Genomic DNA, 18,169 nt, shown 5'->3' with positions numbered 1-18,169 from the left:
CTCAGTGTATGCATAGAGATAGGGGAAACATTTGGTAAGGTTGACCTTTTCTTAAATCTACCTGTTGGAATCCAAGATTTCTTTAGTTGGTTTTTATCATTATTCCCAGACTGTTCCTTAATAGGATCAAGAGAGAGAATGTCAGGCTAGGTTTGGCAATATAGACCCGACACTGATAAATCTCCTGTGCAGCTCAGAATAATGACTTATGCATGAGAAATGCTGACAGCTTATTATAATTAGATGTGTTTTAGAGAACCACAGGTAGATTAGGGAGTGTGTTTTTATTTTTTTCCTAATTTGCTTATATTAAAATATGCACCATGTCTTCTCAGAAGCTGGGAGGGATTGAGTTAGTGTTGTTCACATGTTAGGTAACTCTGGAATCATGGTGGAGCTGCTATAGCTTCACTGACACCCAGACCAGCTTTAATATAAATACATGTGGTCAGCTAACCACCTTTTCTGTCAGCTGATCAGTTCTGGGCTTTGTTCTTTTTGAGTAATTGTTTTGTAACATCAGTATCAATTTAGTCGCTCATGACTGAGGGACTGGTGTCTGACTCTTTGTGATTCCATAGACTGCATCATACCAGGCCTCCCTGTCCATCACCAACTCCTAGAGTTTACTCAAACTCATGTCCATTGAGTCGGTGATGCCATCCAACCGTCTCATCCTCCGTCATCCCCTTCTCCTCCCACCTTCTATCTTTCCCAGCATCAGGTTTTTTCAATGAGTCAAAGAATTACAGGACAGTGTCCCACTGAGCCCCAAACTGAGCCAAGTAAAAATTGGTTGCATACTTTCTTATGAAACTAGAGAAAAATGATGATTGTAGGAACAGGGATGGGTTTTTTTCCCCTTACTTATCCCTGGAGAAAATACTCTTCTACTTAACTGTCTAGGCATTTATAATGGGATTATTGAACTACAACTTTGTTATTGATAATACTTAGATGGTCCAAAGAATATTTATCCAGGGGCAATGATGACAAAATTGCTTCCAGGGTAAATTATTATAAATGATCAGATAATTAGGGAAGAGATCTGGAATAGGCTCAGCTATCTAATGGTAGTTGAAAAAGCAAGCATACGTATTTTTTAAGTGGATGGAGTTTTTAAGGTGGAAGAACAGAGCAGGCGTCCAAAAATCCATTCCTAGACTCAGTTTCTGTGTCCTGTTCTTATGGTCTGCAAAATGGACCACCTCTGCAACAGACTTCCCAGGGTGGTTGTAAAACTTGATTAGATAGTGGCTGTGTGAAGGGCCAGACAGACGCCCAGTTGACGTGACCTTCTTCCCACTGTTACTATTTTTTTTTTTCTAATTACTCTTTTTGTTATTCACAGGCTGATCCCAAAGAACTGATCAAGATGGTCAGCAGGCATGTGGCTCTGTATGGACACGAGGCGTGGCCCGAAGACCTTGCTGCACTGACCAAACAGTTGCACTACCACAATGAACGCCTGCTGGACTTCACTCAGGCTCAGGTCCTCCAGGGCCTGCGGAAGGGTGTGGACGTGCAGCGGTTCACGGCCGACGACCAGTACAAAAGGGAAACCATCCTTGGCCTGGCAGAGTAAGAGATACCTTTGTCTCATAAAGGGATGATGGGAGAACACACACAAGGACAAGCAGAGTCATCAGGACTATGAGTCACAGTCCCTTGAAGATGTACATTCATGGTTACCATAAGCAGGGTTTCCCCTACTTCTTCCGATCCTGTGAGGGAAGTGTGAGTCTTCACAAACGGCTTGTTGGTGGGATCATGGTTAGCATGGCTGCCTTCTGAATGATCAGTAGATGCAGACTGTATTTCAGGCTTGCAGACTTAAAATAGTAAGGATGATAATTATAAGAAAATTTCCCTATGATTTTGGTATCCCAATCCCAGTACCATGTTAGAGGTGATGCAGTATGATCAGGGGTTAAAAATATAAAGCTTACCGTGTGCGTGCTAAGCCACTTCAGTTGTGTCCTATTCTTGGCAGCCCATGGACTGTTGCCTGCCAGGCTCCTCTGTCCATGGGATTTTCCTGGCAGAAATACTGGAATGGGTTGCCTTGCCTCCTCCAGGGGATCTTCCTAACCCAGTGATTGAACCCAGGTCTCTTATGTCTCCTGCACTGGCAAACAGGTTCTTTACTCTGAGTGTCACCTGGGAAGCCCATGAAGCTTACTTTAGAAATTTAAAAACAAGATTGCCTTTGGTTCCTGGCTGGAATCTCACTTTTCTACTACATGGCTGTTTAATTTCCTCACTGTGTTAAAAATAGGTACAGTCGACTTAATCTAAGAGGAGGGACCACGTGTTGTGGGTCCAGGGGACCTTCATCTGTCCTGGGTTCCTAGAGAAAGCAGATCTTCCACTCTGGCAGTTTGTCTTGTTCGAGGCCTGTAGCAGCTTCCGTCTTTTCCTTTGTCCCTTAGCCCTTTCCAGAGAAAAGTTAGCCCTTTTGTGAGAGGGTAGTACAGTTCATACCTGTGGGAATGTCCTCTTCTAGGTATGGAGTTCCCCTTGGTTTTAATACTGGTCCTTATTTTTTGTTTTCGATCAAGTGAGTTCTCATCAAATGAGAATTACATGTCAGGTGTTGGGGAAGTTAAACAAGATATTTTTATAAAGTGGGCTCACCCACAATGGTTATTAAGTTAGAGGTATGTTTTGTTTTTAACACCCTGATGTGTGGAGTGCTTCTTATGGGCCTAGAATGGTGTTAGATGCTCTGTAAACTTTATTTTGAAAACATCTTTTAATCCTTAAAGGTAACCCTCTGATAAAAATGTTGTTATCCCCATGTTTTAGCTGAAGGACTTAAAAGTGTTTGTCACTCAGTCATGTCTGACTCTGTGCAACTCCATGGACTGTAGCCCACCAGGCTCCTCTGTCCATGGCATTCTCCAGGCAAGAATACTGGAGTGGGTTGCCATTTCCTTTTGCAAAGAACTTAAGGCTTATTAATATTAAGTAATTGGCCCAAGTTTCCATAGATGGTAAGGATCAGAGCAGTGATTTCCTGCTACCTACCAAAGGCATCACATCTTCAGCACCATGCACCCTCCCCACACTGCCTGATTGTGTTCTCCCAGAAGCATTGGTATGCAGTTCAGTCTAGGTTTCTAGCCTTTGAAACAAGGTTAGATTGTGCCTACATTTTACAATTATTAATCTCTCCTGATAAGTACCTTAAAATCAGCAGTAAAGACTCTGCTTGCAATGCAGGAGCCGTAGAAGATGCTGGTTCGATCCCTGGCTCAGGAAGGTCCCCTGGAGTAGTGCATGGCAACCCACTCCAGTATTCTAGCCTGGAGAATCACATGGACAGAGGAGCCTGATGGGCTACAGTCCATGGGGTCACAAAGAATCACACATGACTGAAGTGACTTAGCACGCACTCAAGAGAAGTACCTTAAAATAGCAAAGACAGTCTTGATTATGGCAGTGGTCTTTGCTATTTTTCATCATTATTCTTAAATCTTAAAGCAGCAAAGTAGCTTTGGAACTCTAATAGTACTTTCTGTTATCCTGGGCTTTTTTTCCTGTGAGAAGACATTCAAATTCTTTTTATAGTAAGCCAGGGAAAAAGGAGATCAAAGAAAGATAGCAGGGACAACCTATGGGAGAATTCAGTTAAGAGAAATGTACAGTTTTTTTTTTCTCTTCCCCTCTGTTCTCCTGGAGGTTCATAATTTCTTAGGTTCATTTAATGTCCAATTTGAAAGTGACTGAAGAGATAATTTAATCCAGTCTCCTTACTTTCGGAAGAGAAATGTGAGAAGCACAGAGCTTTAAAGCGTTATTCAAGGTCGCAGAGCTAGGAGTTGAGCCTGGGCTTCCTATTGCCAAGTCCAGTGGGCTTTTCTTTGGCCATTTGGTAATCCTGAGTGAGATTGTTTATGGTTTATTAGAAGAAGGTTATTATGCAGATACAAGTTGACAAGATAAGGTATGCCTTACATCATCAATTACATTTTGCTAGGGCTTTGTCTTGTCTTTTTTTTTAAGCTTCCAGCTAGCACATGCTATTTGAAACATATCCTAGAGGACAAATATATGCTTTTGATAAATATATGATATAATCTTCTCCACAATCTGTTGCTTATAAATATACACAGCAGTCTTTAGATGGCTTGTTCAAAATATCTCAAAGTATCTATGAGTATTCTGAGTTAGCAATTCTGATTTGGAGACAGCATTTTAGCATCTCACACAAAAGAATCCTTGAAGAACCTGCTTCCTTCTGTTTTGCAGCTCCACCTTCAAATGTGGCCATTCTTTATTTTCTTACTAATGGTATGTCCATTTTAATGGCTGTTGTTTTCTGTGCATACATTATAGTTGTCCTTTTTTGTCCGTATTATCTTAGTTATTACTGTCTTAGGGGCTAGGGTGACTTTGAAGAAAACAGAATATACTTTGGTTTCTTCCCACTTTTATCAGATAATAAAGATGTGAATACTTGGTACACACCTGGTGTCAGATGCTGTCCCGGACTCTCATAATAGGAAGGGTGAACTGCTAATGGTCCCTGTTCTCCACAAACTCTCATTCAATCCTGTGGATGTCAGTACTCAATAAATCCTTTAAGAAATAATTTTTAATGACAGTTATCTAATAATCCAGGTATTGGCAGACTTAATTCAGTCCTTATCTCTTTTCTATAGTGTATGAGCATAGAATGGCTTTACCTTTTAAAAAATGGCTTACATTTTTAAAGGTTTTTGGAAAAACAAGAGTAAAAAGCAATAGAAGAATATGCTTCTGAGACCGTATGGTGGTAAAGCCTGGAAGATTTACTATTTGGCTTTGAATGGAAATCATTTGCCAGCTGCTGGATGATCCAACTTACAAATTTCAGTTTCCTTAGTGAGGCTAAATGTAGTCTTAGCAGTATTACTTGATGGTAATAGGAATTTCATTCCCGTTTCTGTGGTTTTTGTCCACCATCCTTCCAATGAAGAATTCCATCCTTATGTTTCCTTTACTTCAGGAAAGTTGGGGTCTTGTGACTGTCTCTCCAAAATGGCCTTTATGTGGGTGCTCTGGACCAGAATTGTTTACATATGTAGAGATTCTCAAATCTGATGACATCATTCCCTGGTTTGAACCGTTGAGTCTCCATTGCCTGTAGGATAAAGTATAGGTCCTTCAGCAGACCTGAGGACCCTGTGCATTCATGGTTGTGACACTCCTATCAAAAGTCCATTTGTCTCTTCTCCCTATTTACCACCTCTGCTTAGTTAATCCCTGTTCACTCTCTTATCTGTATCCTCACAGTATTTTGTAGTCTTTTAACATTCCCCCGTTCTGTTTGATGCCTGGTTCATACCTCACACACTCCATTAGGCTGTGAGTTCGTCAAGAAATATCTTGTTGTTTTGATGTCTTAAGCAGCTGGCACAATAGCTGGCCCAGTGTAGAAAATGAGAATTTATTGAGTGACTAACTATGATTTTCTCAGAGATTTACCTGTGGGTCAGGGATCCATTTCTTTGTATTCCTTTTTCACTGTAGGCTCTGGTATCTAGACCATAATTTTTTGATCTCAGTACATTTTGGACTGGGTCATTCTTTGTTACAGGAAGGCTGTTCTGTGCATTGTAGGTTGGTCAGCGGCCTCCTTGACCTCTGCCCACTAGATGCCAGCCTCTTTCTCCTTTTCCTCGCCCACCATGACAATAAATAATGTCTCCAGACAAAATTGTCAAATGTTTCCTGAGGGGTGCCGAGTCACCCTTGTTTGAGGTCCATTGATCTAGATGATTCCTGGGTCAATTGCAACGCACCACAATGAAGAAGGAGCATTAAAATCCCTTGGGTGTACTTTTCCTGAATTACTGTGAAATGTCTTAAGAGGGTCTGCACTGGCTACATCCCCTTTAGCTGGAGAGCAGTCCTAATGAACGCTTTCTCTGCTGATTAAGGTCATGTGTTTCTCTTCTTTCCCTTCCCTGTGGTTGATGCACATTTGTGAAGGACACTGGAGGAAAATGTCTACAGCATCGCCCTTTCTCTGGCCCAGCGCTACAGCGTCTCCCGTTGGGAGGTTTTTATGACCCATTTGGAGTTCCTGTTCACAGACAGTGGGTAAGCATGCAACTCGTGTAAGTTTATGTCCATGTCTTTTTACAGAGTCTGTTTTAGAGGAATCTTGAAGTTGTGCTGTTCAATTTCACTTTTCCTTTTGAGCTGTTGTCGACTGGTCTCTATACAATCTCTCTTCATACATCTCTTTAGACACCAATATGCTAACGATCGTCTTAGTTTTTGTTTTCAGTAATAATAATCCTGAATTTGAGACTTTTTTATTCATTGATTCAAAGACATTTACTGAGAATCTCTTGTGTACGAGGAATAGTGTTAGGCCCTAGGGTTACAGTTGTGAACAAAAGCAGACATTTGGGTTGTCCTGGAACTTTTAGTCTAGGGTAGGAGACAGATCATAATTGAATAATGACATAGGCAAGTGTGAAATTAAAACTGTGACAGGCCCTGTATAAGAGAGCCCAACTAGGGGATTTGGCATAGTAAGGGAGGACTTTCCTGAGGAAGTAACTCTTGAGCTGAGTCATAACTATTGACTCAAAATTAAGTGTTGAATATACTATGAGAAGATGGGAAGCATTTTCTAGGAAGGCAGGACAGTTGACTGTAAAAAGCCCCTTGACAGGATGGAACCTGATTTCTGCAGGCCTAATAGATGAGGCCCTGAGAGTCAGTGGAGCATGACGTGAGATGGGGGAAACCAGACCTTTTAACAAGACCATGTGGGCCCTATCTAGGGCTGCGGGCTCTTTCCTGAGAGTGATAGGAAGGTACCTAAGGATTCTGATAAGACAGAGAGGTAACATGATCAGGTTTTCATTTTGGTAAGATCATTGTGGCTACCATGTTGAGGAAAGATTTTAGGGAGGCCATTGCAGACATATATGGACTGTTTAGGGACTTATGATAGTAATAGACTATAGGACGGGTGAGCATAGCCTGGAGTAGGGTTTTGAAAGTATAGGAATGATGAGAATGGGCTTCAGAGATACCTGTAAAGTGAAATAGATGGCACTAAATAAGTCAAATAATAAGGATAAACTAGCTATGGAGGTGAGTGAAAGGAAGAGGGTCAAAAATTACGTCCAGGGCTTTACTTGCTCAGTCCATTGGATGATGACATCATTTGAGACAGAAGATACTAGTTAGGGACACACGGTTAGGGGAGGGTGAGGAAAAGGCAAAGGAATAGAAGTGTTATACATGTGGCAGTTCCCAAGACGAAAGATCAAGTGGACAGTGTGTCTAACAGATTTGGGATTCATAAGGAAAGGTGGAGTTTGGAGATAGTAATTTGGGAGTCATAGGCACATAGATGATAAGTAAGCCATGTTGCTGGTGTTCTTTGGGAGTGATTGTGGAATGAGAGAGGAGAAAGACTTAACACGAACTTTGAAGACCTTCCACAATTAGGAAGAGGAAGAGCTGCCGCAAAAGGGACAAAATCAGCAATTGAGAGGGAAGAATGTTGTTCTAGGGAAGCTATGGGACAAAAGGGTTTAAAGAAGAGGGGTAGTGTTGAATGGTCAGTTCAGTTCAGTTGCTCGGTCGTGTCCGACTCTTTGCGACCCCACGGACTGCAGCACGCCAGGATTCCTTGCCCATCACCAACTCCCGGAACTTACTCACTCATGTCCATGCAGTCGGTGATGTCATCCAACCATCTCGTCTTCTGTTGTCTCCTTCTCCTCCTGCCTTCAATCTTTCCCAGCATCCCAGTTGAATGGTCAAGACCTGTTATAACTTATCATCTTTAATTTTATTAATATTTCTGGAATTCTACAATCTACATCTTAAATATTTATGAAATTGTTACATGGGTGACAGTATTAATCTGTGATAAATATTGCAGTAACTTCACCATTTTGGAGGCATAGATATGTTCAAATAAATGTTTATTAAAAAATGCATATTGGCTTAAAAAATTTTGGCATTTTATTAAATGTCTCTTTTCATTGACTGTTACATAAAAGGTTGTCATATCTGTCCAAACAGGATGCCCCATTGGTCTCTGAATATATTAAAAATTATCAGGCAATCTAGTAATGTGCATGACTGTTCCCAGCATATCATTACAGCAGATCACAGTGTGATTATGCAGATGCACAGCAATTACAAAAGCAGGAAATTATTATCTCCTGATGTCATTACTTATGAGCAACAAAACACCTAATGTTGATTTAGCAAGTGATGTTTGGTGCTCCCTGTTCTTTACTTTAAAAGACTGTTATTTGCCATGTTATTCAGTCCAGCTTAGTCACACGAGTATTAAAGATCAGCCATTAATACAGTAGAAATTGCCCAATATTTACTTGCTGAATCAATGCCAATAAGATGTCAATAGATTGGAGCTATAAGAAAAAGACGTTCTTTATTTTAGAGTTTTTGTGTTACTATTCCTTTTAAAAAGTCATCTTTGCCCCCGAAGTTGATTTTTCTATAATTTTGCCTCTCCTTCCTCTTGGTTGAATTTGGAGGTATTTCCTCATCTCAGCCAGTGTACACAGAAGCAGGCACACAGGTGGATGAGGCAGCCTTGTACACTAAAGCAGACGCTTCTGATCAAGAAACCGTGAGTACATCCTGATAGTCTCGCCAGCTGTGTGTCCCTGCATGGGAGAATTCAGTTCTCAGAAACTCATTCTCCTATATTCTTAAGTCATAAATGATTTCATGGTGAAATGTCAAACCTACAGAACCTGACACATGATCGATCCTTAATGAATGGTAGTGATTACTGGAATTTCACTCCTGTAAGAAAGAGATAATTGTCATAAACACCCAAACTTGAGTTCCTGGTCTCCTTTTCCCCTTGTTTCTTCTCATTTTCTTTCTTTTTCTTGGTAGTTTTCAATATCAGAGATGGCTTTGTGGGTCCGTGTGCCTGCCGTCAGCTCCAGCTGGCCGGCCCTGACTGCTGGGCGCGTTCAGCTTCCTGAACTCAGGGCTGACTCTTTCTCACCACAGCCTTCACAGCCCTCTTCACCTCTGGGCTGTTCTAGGCACTTTGGTGCATCTTAGAGATGACGTTAACTACTAGTGCCTGTGTGGCCTGGTGTGAGGGCATGGGCTTTGGAGTCAGGCCACATTTCAAGATCCAGCTCTGCTCCCATAACCCCAACTGTGTAGCCTTGAGCAAGTCTCCTGATCCTCTTGCATTGCTGTTTTCTTAGTTATGAGGACCATGATCCCCACCTGGTTATGGTCATAAAGATTAGAGAAAATCTGTGGCAGGTGTGTAGCCAGAGGGCTATTCAGTCTGTCAAGATTATTCCTGTTATTGCTTATGTCAATTCTGCTGATTCCATCAATGTCTTTAAGTTTTGGATACGGGATCATTTTGAAATGGCAGAGGATGCTTCTAGTTGGTGGAATAGTGCCTTTGTTTATTCATGAAGAATTATTATCATCTCTTTTACTAGTACCTTTGTATTTCGAGCACAGATTTAAATGTTGAACACAATAGACTCCTCCTTACCCTTATGGAGCGTATATTCTAATTGGGGAGACCCGCACCACACACACACACACTTAACAACTAAAAACAAACTGCTAGTCATAAGAAGTACCATAAAGGAAACCCACAAGAAGCAGATAGGAAAGACCTCTCGTAGGAGATACAAACAGATCACTCTTGGAGAGAGGAAGAAAAGGCATTTGCAGAGGGAACCAGTTCTGGGACAGTGGATTCTTGGCATTTTTGAGTAGAGGAACAGCCTTGGTGGCTGGAGCGAATGGAGTCCAGTGAGCAAAGGAGGATTACACAGGGGCCAGAGATACCTTTGACTGTCAGCTTTGAGAACAACCTCAGTCTCTTCCTTCTTATTTAAGCTGCAGACCTGAAGGCCACACATCCTACACTTTCATTTCACTCTGATATGTGCTTTTCCATCACCCAGGGGATTGATTATCTGCATGATCTTGCTTGGGTGGCGGAGATCAAGTGAGATACCTCTTCATCTCAGCTGGTCAGTTCAGTGCCACCTCTTTAGACGTTGAGAAGGGCCTCTGCCTGTGCTGTGCTGTTTTGCACAATCAGTTGTATATTGTCTGCTAGGACTCTGTGGTCTCACATATAAGGATGGACAAGAGCACATTATAGCTGTGAGGAAGTCAATGAACTCTAATGTATCTACCTATTCCTGTGTTGAAACAGAAGCTGAGGGTTTCTGTTGTTCATAGGCTGATGTCCAGAGTGCCATGTTGTAGAGAATTCTCAGTTCTGGCTTTCATCTCTTGGCTTAATTGAAGAGTTAGTGTGAGAATAGTTAGTGTGTGAAAAGGGGGATTTAAAGCAGCTTAGCTTTTTGAAAGTATGTTGTAACATTGAAAAATTATGTAAATAAAAATTCAAGTCCAGGAAGAATCCATATTAGGGTCGAAGGATTGACTATAGAAATTCAGGTCATACATCTTACCCATTTTTTAAAATTGAGACATGTATTAACTTTTGATCTTTCTTTGGCCCAAAGGGCCATGATATTGATCACAACTGTGATTTGCCTTGTGCATAAGAAAAAAATCTACCAATCCTAAAAACGGAAGAACTAAATGCTGCTGCTGCTGCTAAGTCACTTCAGTCGTGTCCGACTCTGTGCGACCCCATAGACGGCAGCCCACCAGGCTCCCCCGTCCCTAGGATTCTCTAGGCAAGAACACTGGAGTGGGTTGCCATTTCCTTCTCCAATGCATGAAAGTGAAAAGTGAAAGTGAAGGCACTCAGTCGTGTCTGACTCTTAGCAACCCCATGGACTGCAGCCTACCAGGCTCCTCCGTCCATGGGATTTTCCAGGCAAGAGTACTGGAGTGTGGTACCATTGCCTTCTCCAAGAACTAAATGCTACCATTACCCAAATGGAGGCAATTCTTTTCATATATCTGCTACCTTCCTTTCTGTGTTACGATACTTAAGGCTACTTTTCCCCCAAATAGTAAAGAAAAAAATTCCTTTTACTGGCATAAAATGTAGTAAGACAAAGATGCATCTGGAGCCTGTTCTCATCTTGTGAAAAGTGCTCAGTCTTTGAATCCTACAGGTCTGGATTCACACCACAGCTCTGTGACTTCCTTCTGATGTGTCCTTGGTGAGCAAGTTGTTTCATCCTTCTACTCCTAGAGTTTCCTCCTCTGCAAAATGAGTATTCTCACTCCATGTTGCAAAACTGCTTCAAGCTTTGAGATATTTATATAAAATACCTGGCATGTTGTAGTAGATGCTCAGGGGTGAAAAAAGTAGCTATTTTAAAGTCTGGGCTTCCCTGGTGGCTCAGTGGGGAAGAATCTGCCTGCCAAGCAGGAGACACAGGTTCAGTCCCTGGGAAGATCCTCCAGAGAAGGAAATGGCAACCCTCCCCAGTATTCTTGCCTGGGACCTGGGAAATCCCATGGACAGAGGAGCCTGGTGGCCTGACCCCACAGAGTCGCAAAAGAGTCAGACATGACTTAACAACTAAACAACAACAGCTATTAATTCTGGAAACAGGCCAGATTTACTGAACTCACCCTCTGACAGCTGTCAACCTAAGGTTGCAGATCTGATTTTTGAACAGTTATTTTTCAGGTCGATGTGAATATCAATTATAAGATACCTGCTTTATAAGAATTAAATGAGATAGCATAATACTTGCTATCTAAGAAGTGCTTAGTAAAGGATGCCTATTGCTGTGTCTGTGCTATAATATCCTTTAAAATATTTTTGGTAGAGAAATAATAATAGGAGACTCTATAAACCAGTCGGAGTTGGCAATTTATGAGAAATGAGAAGGCTTAAGGGGTCAGGCTTGTCCTTCTGGAGGAGACGAGGCCTGTTCACATGGCCTTCCTTCCGCATAACCTCTCAGTCCGTAGAAACCGTTCCGCAGAGGAGCTTGCCAAGTGCTAGTGTGATGAGAAGTCGACTCCAAGGTCCTCATTACTGAGCCTCTCATGAAGTGCGTAGGTGACCTTGCAGAGTGAAAGTTCATTTTGTGGTTTGTGAAGGCACTTGGCTAACATGCTGGAGAAGCTGAAAAAGGCCATCATTTTTTCACCCCATTTCCCTCACTTAATCACATATGCAGCTGTCAGGCAGCGCTACAGATCAGGTCTGTGCCATCAGGTTCCTTTGGAGGCATTTGTGTGGTAAATATCTTCGACTGTTTCCCTCACATTGAGGAGGAGTTTCCCTCCTCACATTGGAGAAGTTGTGATTTAAAGGGTAGAATCGTCTCTTTCCACAGTGGTGGGAAGAGTCAGTGGTGGGGGCCTATTCACCCATGGTCATGGTCATTCATGTGGGTTGATGTATCTTCATACTACTGGGGTTAGTCTTTGGGGGACCCCTCGGCCCATCCCTCTGCTCCTCCCAGCCTTTCCCAGGAGCCCTCACCTCTCTCCTTCCAGCCCCCTCTGTGTACTCCTTACAGTCAGCTCATGGAATGGTGTATCACTCAGTCTCAGATTAAGTAAAGTATAATACATTTGAATAAACTTGTTTCCCTATACGAATATAAGTCCTTTCAATTCATGCTGTTCTTGAATCACATTTTTGGGTTATTGACAACCAGAAGCCATCACAGAACCCCTAATCGTGGGATTAGTAACAATAATTTATTCCTTGTGCCTTTAGTACAACTAATGCTAGCTTCTTCCTGTAGTTAATCTCTGAAAGTTAATGAGCTGCCTTACAGCTAAAACTTAGAAAAAGCACTTAAACAGTTTTTAAGGGCAACCACTGATTTGATTAGTGAAAAGTCCACATGGTATTTCTTCCTACTCTTCTTGAATGCGTTCTTTGGAATTGTTTTCTAAGTAGAGATTTCATTTCTTGTTCCAAAGGGAAGATAACAGCTTCTTTCGATGGAACTGTTAAAATGGATTATCGATTACTGGCATCTATAAAAGATCTTAGTACCTTGTAATTTACTGAAGAGGGAGGTTTTCATATTTATCATGTGTCAGTAAAGATATTCCAGTATCTCTCTTGACAAGATAATTAGGGAAAATTGCACGTTGAGCAAACTGAATTGCAGGCACAGGAGAGTAGGTGGGTGGGAAGGGGGTTGGTAATGTTGACTGAAAGAGACTATATTCAGAATCAAGTCAAACATAGATGAGCTAAAGCTATTATGATTTAGTCATTGTCCATTTTGTAAATGGGTCTGTCTTAGATACTCTGTTTATCAGGTGATAGGAATGAAGTATGACAGGAGAACTCTTAGGTTTTTGCCACTGGGAGAGAGAACTAATGTCTGTGTTAGAGAAGGAATCCTGTTTTTGAAATGTTTATCAGTACAGCTGCTGGAGCTCCATCGATTGCTGGCTACTTTGTGACCAGGTAAGCAGACCCATCCACACAGAGTCCCCACAGATCTGGATACTTGGTCTTAGGCAGGCCACTTGTCTCTAATGACAGTTTCTCATCTGTAAGTTGGTAATTGGGCTTGCATGGTGACTCAGATGGTAAAGAATCTGCCTGCAGTGCAGGAGATCTGGGTCGGGAAGATCTAGAGGAGACGGCAACCCACTCCAGTATTCTTGCCTGGAGAATCCCACAGACAGAGGAACCTGATGGGCTACAGTCCATGGGGTCACAAAGAGTTGGACACGATGGAGTAACTAACAGTTTCACTTTCAAGTTACTAATTACCCAGATTCCACTTGTCTGACACAGTTATCAGTGTGACAAGTGCAAGGTGTTTTTTGTTTTTTTTTTCCTCTTTTCCTTCTTCCATCAAGCATGTTCTTCTGCTTTCAAATCTTTGTGAGTATGAATCATCTTGACAGGATGACACAGCTTCCTATTTACTTCTCTACTACATTGTTTTCAGACTTCACTTAGCATATTACAAAGGAACATCAGAAATTCTGTGACTTTCATATACCACTGGGTATACAGTACAGGCATACCTTGGAGATATTACAGGTTTGGTTACAGATCATTGCAATAAAGCCAATATCACAATAAAGCTAGTACATGAATTTTTGTTTCCCAGTGCATATAAAAGTTACATTTACACTGTATTGTAGTCTAAGTGTGCAAAAATAATTACATCTAAAAAACGTGCAGACCTTAATTAAAAGATACTTTATTGCTTAAAAATTCCAAAACAATTGCAATAGTCCCATCAAAGATCACAGATCACCATAACAAATATAATAATAATGACAAAGTTTGACATATTGCGAGAATTACCAAAATGTGACACAGAGACACGAAGTTAGCAAACGCTCTTGGGAAAATGACACCAGACGTCTTGTATGACGCAGGGGTGCCACCAAGCTTCCATTTGTCTAAAAAAAAAAAAAATTCAAGTATCTGTGAAGTATAGTAAAGCAAAAAGCACAGTAAAATGAGGCCTGCCTGTGTATTTCAGAGATGACCTTGCACACTTTTTTTTTCTTATTAGTTGGAGGCTAATTACTTTACAATATTGTAGTGGTTGTTGTCATACATTGACATGAATCAGCCATGGATTTACATGTGTTCCCCATCCCGATCCCCCCCCTCCCACCTCCCTCTCCACCCGATTCCTCTGGGTCTTCCCAGTGCACCAGGCCCAAGCACTTGTCTCATGCATCCAGCCTGGGCTGGTGATCTGTTTCACCCTAGGTAATATACATATTTCGATGCTGTTCTCTCGAAACATCCCACCGTCGCCTTCTCCCACAGAGTCCAAAAGTCTGTTCTGTACATCTGTGTCTCTTTTTCTGTTTTGCCTATAGGGTTATCATTACCATCTTTCTAAATTCCATATATATGCGTTAGTATACTGTATTGGTCTTTATCTTTCTGGGACCTTGCACAGTTTGAATAGTTGTAGGATCCAGAAGAGTTTGGGACTAGCCATCCATTTATACTCAACTCTTTCCTGTACAGGGCTTGTGCTCTCTCGTCGTAATACTTTCGTTCATATTATTTCTGCTTCATTCCTTTCTACAATACCCACTTCAAGCACTTCTTTCAATAAACCTTCTGTTTCATTGATATCTACCTCCTCTGAAGTTACAGCTTTGGTGGCCTTACCCTTTTATTTTTTTTTAACTGAAGGGTAATTGCTTTACAGTGTTGTGTTGGTTTCTGCCACACATCAGTGTAAATCAACCATAAGTATACATATGTCGCCTCCCTCCCACCCCCTCGGTTGTCACAGAGCACTGGGTTCAGCTCCTTGTGCTATATGGCATTTTCCCACTAGCCATCTATTTTACATGTGGTATATATATATATTTCAGTGCTACTCTTTCAGTTCATCTCACCCTTTCCTTCCCCTGCTCTGTCTACAGTTCTGTTCTCTATGTCTACAAGTGGTTCTCCTCTTGATTGGGATATAATTGCATGTCCTTTGTTAGCCCACACCATTATTGTGCATTGTTGTTTAATTATCTAGAATGCAACTGGGTTTTCATACTGCTGGCTGAGAGTTCTGTGTTGTAAATCTTGATACCCTCCCTGGTGCTGAGCACAGGTCTCTTGTCTGTAGATGACACCTAAGTTTTTGTTCCTCCTCGCATCTACTTGGCATTCACAAGGTACATGTCGAGTGTTTCCTTTGTACCACACACTGGTGCTTGGTGCTGAGAAGCTAAAGCTAAAGAAGATGTGGTGTCACTTTTGCCATCAAGTGTACATAGTCTATGTGGGACAGGCAGACTAGTAAATAGTTAAAGCATGTTATGAATAGAAGGAAACTGTGGGGCATTTTTATAGTCCAGGAACATTTTTATAGAGAGAGATATTTTTGCAAATGTTTGAATTGTATCTTAATAGAAAAATAGGATTTCTCTTGAAGTTAAAGTTTAAAAAGCATTTTGGAATTGCTTGATATTTTGACTTTATAGATTGCTGCCTTTATGCCAAGTATTATCATACCCTCATACAGATTTTAAAGTATATTGTGTATTGACTTTATTTACATAAAACAAAAACAAGTCTTGGTACTTTCTAAAAGAGGGAATTCCAGCGAATAGAATGTCGTATTTCAGAGGAGTTGCTTTTCAACTATATAAAGCCTAACTTTTATCCTGCTTGAGGTCTCTTCATGCTCCAGGTCTCATTCTCTGCTCCCAGGTTCTTTCTCTGCCGCTACTATGAACTCTGGAAGCTGGGTGTTTCCATTAGAGCCCAGGGCTGCCTGAAGACCTCTTACAGTTAGAAAGCTTGAAGCTCTTCCTTTGTGGGGTGTCAGGATTAAACTGGGCAGGAGGCACTGTGTTCTGTCCAGAGGAAAGTATGATACCAAAATTCAGCCCTCTCCATCACCCATTTAATACAAAGTGATTAACCAAACAAAACCCTTTAAAATTGTTTTCAACAGTTTGACATTAAATAACTTCTAATAAATTATATTACAAAAACATCAAGTCAAGATTAAAACATTTAGATATGTGCTTTATTCAAATGGCTTCAAGTGCAGACAATTCAAGTGCAAGTATCTCTTCTTTCCTATTTTTATTCTGTTTGAACACAGTATCAAGGTTATGTCTCCTGAATGTCAGTTCTAGCCTCTTGGATATAAAATTTACGCCCGAAAGTTGGGTGTTTTTCTTCACCTCCCTTTTTCCTAAATTCCTGAAATAATAAATCTGTTTACATTTCTATAATGAAGCTCAAGTTTTACATTTTTTCTTATGACATGAATAAATAATGCATAGTGGAAGGTGACAGATCTGGGTTCATTTCCTAGCTAGTAAACACTGGGCTGCTCTCTGCTGCAGAAATGTGAAATAATACAACTTTCTAGGGTTACTTTAGACCCGCATGAGATAATGTGAAAATCCTGTAGGACCATTCGAAATGGAAATGATCTGCACCTGTACCAGAGACAAATAGTACTACTGTATTAGATTAGGCAGCAAGAAGGAATTTGTGAGAAGCAGCCTTTTTTCCTAGGTTTCCAAAAAAAAGGGCACTTTAAAAAAAAATAATGAACCAAATCTTACCAGTCTTAACATAATTTGTCTCTTAATTTCAGTTTGTCCACAGCAGAAATTGAAAACCGCGCCCAGTCCCTTCATCTCTTTGAGACACTGAAGACCGACCCTGAAGGCTTTCACAAGCACATGGTCAAGTATATTTACCCCACGATCGGCGGCTTTGATCACGAAAGGCTGCTGTACTACTTCACTCTGCTGGAGAGCTGTGGCTGCTCGAGTCTCGGGAAGTACGCCATTAAACCGGAAACCCACGTTCAGCTGCTGAAGAAATTTAAGGTAGTGGCATCAGGTAAGACGACCATCTTCCTGCCTGAGTTCATTCTTTAAATTTAGTCTCGGACTTCATTTTCGGTACATGGTCGTGTTCCTCCACCGTGGCTGGCATAACTGTGAAACCACAGTATTATCATGCTAGTTGACTTTAGTTATCATCTCTCCAGCTCCTTTACTTATTGTTGAGAGACTTAAATACTAGAGAAAGTTAGGTCACACAGTGACTTACAGAAGGCCTGGTATTAAAATCCAAAGTTTCTGAGGTCTTTTTTCCTCTACTCCCATTGTTTATATTTTATCTATATAAATGACAAGATTGAGACACTTTAAAATAGGCAGAATTTTACTTCAGTGGAACCTATGTGTTTAAGGAATGTATGAAGCCTTTAAGAGCTTTTGAATCTTTAATGAATTGTGGAAATCTGTAGAATGGTGTCTGTTTATCTTTATGCTCGTAACTAATAGGTTAACCAGAAGGTATGCAATTAAAGGTGGGGAAAGAAAAAGGGAAAAAAAAAGAAAAGACGTTAACTACATTAAAATCTCTCAAATCTGTATGAAATTTTATAATTTACTGAACCTGGGTCTCCTGCTTTGCAGGCAGATTCTTTACCATCTGAGCCACCTGGGAAGCCTTTATAATTTATAAGGTACTTTGATCTGCTATTCATAATGATTGTGAGAATTTATTTCAGTGTATCAGTGGTTTACTGAGTAACTGAATTCAACCATGGGCCAGACATAGAGAAAAAGGAGGTTCAGTGCCTGCCTTTAGGTAGCTGATGAGATGTCAGATGGATGACAGATGAACATGGTGCAGTTTGGTGAGAGCACTGTTAGAGAGGATGTAGGTGCTATGGGGCACTGAGGAACGGAGGAGATGTTGCCAAGTCCAGGGTACACATGAGGATGCTAGGACTCACAGAGTGACCTG

General features: G+C 41.1%; 1 protein-coding gene across 1 annotated transcript in view; it reads left to right on the top strand.

Moving 5' to 3' along the window:
- NBAS (NBAS subunit of NRZ tethering complex) overlaps positions 1-18,169 on the top strand; it is a 308,496-nt gene that overhangs the window by 199,841 nt on the left and 90,486 nt on the right. Inside the window, exons 41-43 of the mRNA XM_061154831.1 lie at positions 1,352-1,581; positions 5,980-6,090; positions 17,001-17,251. Coding sequence (XP_061010814.1) covers positions 1,352-1,581; positions 5,980-6,090; positions 17,001-17,251 — 592 coding nt within the window. The remainder of the gene's footprint in view (positions 1-1,351; positions 1,582-5,979; positions 6,091-17,000; positions 17,252-18,169) is intronic.

Source organism: Dama dama, chromosome 11 (genome assembly GCF_033118175.1).
Source record: "Dama dama isolate Ldn47 chromosome 11, ASM3311817v1, whole genome shotgun sequence".
NCBI lineage: Eukaryota > Metazoa > Chordata > Mammalia > Artiodactyla > Cervidae > Dama > Dama dama.
This window is presented reverse-complemented; position numbering and strand designations above follow the sequence as displayed.